A 6,324-nucleotide genomic window follows, 5' to 3' on the forward strand; every position below is an offset into this window, starting at 1 on the left:
CTTGGTTGGGTATTGCAAATCAAACTGTTATAAAATTAGGTTTATAGAATTTCTTAACTAAATTTAAACCCGGTTTAATAATTTAATAAAAAATTATAGCTATTTTTATATAACTATGTATTTAGCATTTCCAAGTTACTTTATGAATTTTATCTTTAGGTATCATAATGCTGGTATGTATATGTCGCATGGTACGTATATACACCCTTCTGTCCTGTGATTTAAAATCCCAACAATCGAAAAGGGGGGGTAGCACGTCGGCATGTCAAGAACGTGCCAAGTGGCAAAAATCCATACGTGGCGAGATAACAACTAATCAATCACACAGGGCAAATCCAACTCGCAATGAATCAAGACACACTCGACGTCCATATTCACCAATCTTGTTGAATTCTCTCATTTTATAGGAGTGATCCCCGCCGGCTCTCACCTTGACCTGTCTCTCCGGTATCCGTAGAGGAAAAGGCAGTGGAAGACACTTTAGCACTGAGAAATCTTCTGCTTCCATTCTGAATAAAAGCCCAGTTGTTTATTTATAAAGAAAGTTACTTTTTAAAGTTCAAGGAGAGATAACATTAAGAATGAGCAGTCAAAGAAACGGATCAGAAGCAGCTCCATATCATGTCCTTCATAAACTTCCTCCTGGTGATAGTCCTTATGTTAGAGCCAAGCATGTTCAGGTACATGGATAACGATGACTTAGAGTGATTGATGCACACTATTTTCTTCCACTTCTTGATATCCATTTATGTTTTTTTTAGGCTTTTCGCTTTTCTTTTGGAGAGTTGGGTTTTTTTTTTGTTTCCATTGAAAATAGTCATTTTCCTGGAAAGTTTTAGGTTTTGATCAAGGGTGTTATGTTGCACCCTTTTATCATATTAAAAATAAATAAATAAATAAAGCAAGAGTGGAATTTTGATCATTTAATGGGGTCTCATTACACTGAATCAGTACTGGTGGAGTGATCTGGACCTTGATCATGGCATGAAGATACAATCTCTGGTTTCTATTTTTGGATCCAAAAATAAACTGAAAGAAGATGGGGTTTTTCTATTTTTGGATTTATGTTTGTTTCTTAATTTGGAAGTATATCAGTAGTTTTTATTATTGTTGTTGTCAGTATTTCAAAGGCGGTCTAATCATTGGATAATAAAATATTGATAAGATTAAATAGATAATAATCCTTGGATAATCTTGAAAACCATTAATTTTTATTTTTTTATAATGTTATTTGAACTAATGTAAACTAACTTAATCTGGATCTAAATACCTTCCAATCCAGGAATTAATCTATTTCTGAATTTGTTTTCTGCTGGGTTTATGTTGCTAGTTGCTAAATTAAGAAACTTTATGTGTTTGCAATTAGTATAAGGTCTTCCAGTAATATTTCTTATAAAAGGTAATTTTGTAGCTGTGAGGGCCTTCTAGATGCGTTTCAAGCTATTAAATTTTCTTCCTTTTGTGTTCCCTTGGAGTCTCCGTCGATTGTTTCATTTGTCAGTTCGACTTTAAGGTGCTCTGTCTTGTCGTCTTAAAACTTGTGTCGTGTCTTCTCTATGTATGCGCAGCTAGTTGAGAAGGATCCTGGAGCAGCAATAGCTTTGTTTTGGAAGGCGATAAATGCTGGAGATAGAGTGGATAGTGCTCTCAAAGACATGGCAGTGGTTATGAAACAGCAAGACAGGGCAGAGGAGGCAATTGAAGCTATAAAGGCTTTTAGAGATCGCTGTTCAAAGCAAGCCCAAGAATCTCTAGATAATGTCCTCATTGACTTGTACAAGGTAGCTATATAGCTCGACAATTTGATTAGAATATTCATGTTCTTTTTGAAGAAGTTTTATGAGAAGGGATTGCCTGCTTGCGTCATTTATCCTGTCCTGTTACAATGTTTTGATGATAAAATGATATCTATGATATATTTCGCAGAAATGTGGAAAAATTGAGGAGCAGATAGAGCTATTGAAACAGAAGCTCCGGATGATTCACCAAGGAGAGGCCTTCAATGGGAAGGCTACCAAGACTGCACGCTCTCATGGAAGAAAGTTCCAGGTTACTGTCAAACAAGAGACTTCTCGGATACTGGTATCATATTTCTCTAATCCTCTCTGCTGCTTTTGATATTGTGCTTTCAAGTTTCTGTGTGGACTGTATTTTATGTTTTCTCTGTTGTGTCGGGGTAGAGTTGCCATCTAAGTCAGCTGATTTTACAAACATTTGATGCAGGGAAACTTGGGTTGGGCATACATGCAGAAAGGAAACTATTTGGCAGCGGAAGTTGTATACCGCAAAGCTCAGTCTATTGACCCAGATGCCAACAAGGCCTGCAACTTGGGCTTATGCTTAATCAAGCAAACACGATATGCTGAGGCACAAGCAGTCCTCGATGACATATTCCGGGGTAAGCTTTTAGGATCTGATGAGCCAAAATCAAGAAACCGTGCCCAGGAGCTGCTCTGTGAACTAGAGACAAGCCAATCCTCTTCGATGTTCTCGGAACCATCAGGATCAAGCTTAGAGGATGTTTTTGTGGAGGGCCTTGATCAGTTGACGAGTCAATGGACTCCATACAGATCGAGGAGACTGCCCATATTTGAAGAGATCTCATCATTTAGAGATCAGTTAGCTTGTTGACTACATGTTTTTAGATAGTCTTCAATTTTTTGACCGTGAGTTCGTGTATAATTGTTGTGAGATAGATATAAACTGGGAGTGAGTTAATGTAACAAAATGAACACTTGAATGTGTTCCATATAACCACAGTACAATGTGTATATGTCTTGTGTTCTATAAAACCAAACGCCAACACCAGTTACTCTCTTGGTGTTGTATCAAGTCTTTTCTGCGGATACTTCCACAAGGTCCAAGAGTCAACTCCTCGCTGTGGATTCGGAAGTCAGTGTAATTTTTGGTCTATAACAAGACCACATCAACTTCACGTATCCATGCTGTTCTATTTTAGGTTCTCTGCTTTCTAAATTCTGATACAGATGGTCATGAATAGTTTAAAATCAATGGATAGACTTAAGGGGAAACAAGGAAGATACAAAAATAACATTGCAAAGGACGATCTAAATTGCTGGGATTCAATATTCATCACAAATTAAACAAATTTTAATACCATGCAGGAGAAGAAAATTATCTACTCGGGAGTTCATATAACCTATACAAACAAATTCAAAACAAAAACCTCTCGCATCCTAAACAAAGCTAACAGAAAGCGAATGCAGTAAGACATAAATGACCATGTAGAGAGAGATCTCGTGGACAAATCGTCAGATTCAATTTAGCAAAGACAATCCAGTAATCTTGGCAGCAAGAGAAGCATCCAGTGGAATCCAGGAGAAATTAACAATTGAAGCCATGGCACACGGATAACACTATGATGAGAATCAAGGCAATGATAATACCCAAAACAATCAATTTCATCTTCATATTCTGAATCCACATCTTTCTTCTCATCTTAGTTCCCTGTTGTCGGAAATCTTGTGCCTGTAACACCACATAAATTTGAATATACCATGCCCTAATAACAAGACAAGACATAAGAGAGGAGAGATAACCGGAGAGATGGAAAGAAACAGATATGAATCCAACCAGAACAATTCCCATCTAATTACTAGACTTCCCTTGATTTATGCACTCTTCAAAACCATAGAAGTCATGTCAAATACGTTCCAACGTTATTCAATGGCAGTTTGAAGGAAGGCAACCCCCTAATCCAAACCCAAGAGTAGAAGTGTGACAGTACGCAATAAATCTATATGCAATTTATGCTGGACTAACCTGTGAGCGAAGGTTCTCAGTTTTATCCACCAGCAGCTCAATCTTCTCTCCACGATCAAGAACCTGCACAAAAAATAATTGCCTCAAAAATTTGATTGCATGGTGTTTCTGAAAATAGCACTCTTCATGATCAATATGCAAAATATCATTGCCTTTCAGCTTTTATATCATTACTTTGTAACATGCATCCAATAGTATTTTAATCTCCAAATTACACTGGTAAGATAATCGCAAGAAAACCAATAACTGCTCTATACCTTCTCAATGTTTTCCATCATAACACCCTTAACTTCAGAAACCTGAGCCTTAACTTTTGCAAGCTTGCTGATCTCTTCAGGATGATCCACACAATACTGCATGTGCTCCTTCAACTTGGACCTAAAATAAAGACCAATTAGCAGAGAAGTTTGAAAAGAAATAAAAATGCGCAAGTGTAGGAGATTAGACATGTTTATAATACCCAAACTCTCTGTTCAGGCTATTGGCAACAGCCGTTGCTGCTTTTCCTCCACCATATCTTTTGTTAAAATCTTCCTTAACTCGCTCCAAAAAGGCAATTGGGATTTGTCTGCCAGCGGATTCAACTGCAACCACGCAGTAGGCTGTTGCGTCCAACACAAAACACAAGAATTAACACAACACAGAAAATTGGTGATTATGAACAAACAAACAACGTACTCCATGCAATTAAATCAAAATGATATGTTTGCTTCAGATAAATCACATAAATTGGGAAGATTTGAAAATAAAAGAAAAGAAATGGTGCAATGTGACCCATGGCACCCTTCTTTTAAGTTATGACCCAAGAGTGGGGTTTTAGTTTCCGAATTATGGGATTGCAATTAACAGAAACAACCACTAGTGCAAGTAATTCTATGCACTTCAATATACAAAAGACAACCGTTCTACCCCAAAAGGCCCTGTTTTGTATTCCCATCAGCTTATTCATTCAGAAAACTGTATCGTTTATCTAAAAGCAGCAAATTGAAGAGTCGCAACAACCCAAAAAAAATCTGCAGGTTATTAGAAAAAACGCATTCAAAGAAGTTGGGATATTAATTAAAGTCTCCATCCCCTCATTAAAAAAAACACATTCCATTTCCATTCAAAGATGATTAACAAATAAAAAAACTAGTCAGCCAGCATTGACAACTATTGAAGATTAGCAAGGTGAGGGATATTCAAAGCGTTAAACCACTAGGAATAAATGCCAAAAAAAAAAAAAAACCCTCCCAGAAGAAGAGAAAATGAGAATCTTTTGAAATCTAACCATAAACCATTCCATTTATTTTCAGAAAATAGTATCATCACATGATCCGAATCCATAGATTCTGATACCTAATCAGCCCACGTAAATCACCAGCAATAACAAATTCACTGCTAATAAAAACAGATAAAAAATACATTCAAATGAATCTGTCAAACAAACGGATCAGTCAATAAAAGTCAACCAAAACAACGAACAGAGATCAAACCTTAAAACCATAATAAAGAAAAAAAACGCAAAGGATCGAGATCGGAATCAATAATAATATCGCAACAAGCCACATCAAATTAAAAAAAGAAAAAATAAATCGAGAGACGTAAATGGAGAGGACCGTACTGAATCCATCTTCAACGAGGTAATTGAAGGTATGGCCATCGCAATTATAAGTAAACTTGTTATTGGAAGCGGGAAGTTTTTGAAGACATTGTGCAGCGATGCCAGTGAAATTGCCTTTAAACTCCGTGTACTCCGCAAGAATCACAGTTCCTCTTGCCACAAAGCTATAGATCAATGATTGTTGCCCCATCTCCACCTCCTCTCCTTTATTTCCCGAAGAAAAAAAACCCTAGAGGATCAGATGATCAAATCAAATATTCAGCAATAGATACGAAACTAGAGAGATGAGAGGATCGGAGAGAAAGAGGAGTTTATTTGCTGGATTTGTCTGTTTATTTATTTATTACAGAGTAGTATTTGTTTTTATCTATTTATTTTACCTATAAATAGTGGAAACGTGGAACGGATGAGAGAGAGGAGCATAGGGAGCTGTAAGTAGGAAAGGGTAGGGATGTAAATTTAAACCGAACATGACTGATACCCGACTCGATTAAAAATGGATGAGAATTTTTGGATCAATAAATAATAAATATAGTTTGGGTATTATCAAATTCAGCATAAAATCACCTAATCTAATTCAAATATATATTTATAGAATATTTAATTTTTTTAACACAATATATATACACACACCTTAATATTAGCATAAAATTCTTATATATGAATAATATTTATCATTTTATTATTTAATATATATATATATATACATATATACTTTAAATATGTATATATATATATTAATTATTTTATTTTTTATTGATTAATAAATAATAATAAATAATAGATATTTATTGAATACTCGAAACTCCATGAATTATTTATGAATATGAACATTTTTATTTAGTAAATAATAAATAAAATATGAATATCAAAAAATTCGACTCGTAATATTAATGGTCATCCCTAAAGAAAAAAAAAGGATAAATAATCATAAAAAC

At 35.3% G+C, this 6,324-nt stretch overlaps 2 protein-coding genes across 3 annotated transcripts; one reads left to right on the forward strand and one right to left on the reverse strand.

The window, feature by feature from the left end:
* The first annotated feature begins 312 nt into the window (after positions 1–312).
* LOC7478283 (protein SULFUR DEFICIENCY-INDUCED 1) lies at positions 313–2,832 on the forward strand. The gene is made up of 4 exons (XM_002303787.4): positions 313–680; positions 1,569–1,781; positions 1,927–2,082; positions 2,224–2,832. The coding sequence occupies exons 1-4, from the start codon at positions 582–584 to the stop codon at positions 2,629–2,631; spliced, it is 876 nt and encodes a 291-aa protein (XP_002303823.2). The 5' UTR covers positions 313–581; the 3' UTR covers positions 2,632–2,832.
* A 209-nt stretch (positions 2,833–3,041) lies between these two features.
* LOC7493202 (vesicle-associated membrane protein 721) lies at positions 3,042–5,758 on the reverse strand. Of its 2 annotated transcripts, none has more exons than XM_002304672.4 (5): positions 5,387–5,758; positions 4,244–4,385; positions 4,041–4,161; positions 3,784–3,846; positions 3,042–3,489 (listed from the first exon to the last, which is right to left on the reverse strand). In XM_002304672.4, exons 1-5 carry the CDS (start codon positions 5,574–5,576, stop codon positions 3,346–3,348), a joined length of 660 nt encoding a protein of 219 aa, XP_002304708.1. In that variant the 5' UTR covers positions 5,577–5,758; the 3' UTR covers positions 3,042–3,345. The 2 variants fall into 2 exon arrangements, with proteins under 2 accessions (XP_002304708.1, XP_024453698.1); XM_024597930.2 differs by having other exon boundaries at positions 3,042–3,523; positions 5,387–5,754.
* Between the last annotated feature and the right edge of the window lie 566 nt (positions 5,759–6,324).

This window comes from Populus trichocarpa, chromosome 3 (genome assembly GCF_000002775.5).
Source record: "Populus trichocarpa isolate Nisqually-1 chromosome 3, P.trichocarpa_v4.1, whole genome shotgun sequence".
NCBI lineage: Eukaryota > Viridiplantae > Streptophyta > Magnoliopsida > Malpighiales > Salicaceae > Populus > Populus trichocarpa.

Coding starts and splice junctions, on each gene's coding strand:
- LOC7478283 (XM_002303787.4), top strand. CDS start 582: ATGAGCAGTCAAAGAAACGGATCAGAAGCAGCTCCATATCATGTCCTT. Junction 1,782..1,926: donor TCCTCATTGACTTGTACAAG/GTAGCTATATAG, acceptor TATATTTCGCAG/AAATGTGGAAAAATTGAGGA. Junction 2,083..2,223: donor AAGAGACTTCTCGGATACTG/GTATCATATTTC, acceptor CATTTGATGCAG/GGAAACTTGGGTTGGGCATA.
- LOC7493202 (XM_002304672.4), bottom strand. CDS start 5,576: ATGGGGCAACAATCATTGATCTATAGCTTTGTGGCAAGAGGAACTGTG. Junction 4,162..4,243: donor AGCCTGAACAGAGAGTTTGG/GTATTATAAACA, acceptor TCTTTATTTTAG/GTCCAAGTTGAAGGAGCACA. Junction 3,847..4,040: donor TGATGGAAAACATTGAGAAG/GTATAGAGCAGT, acceptor TTTTTTGTGCAG/GTTCTTGATCGTGGAGAGAA.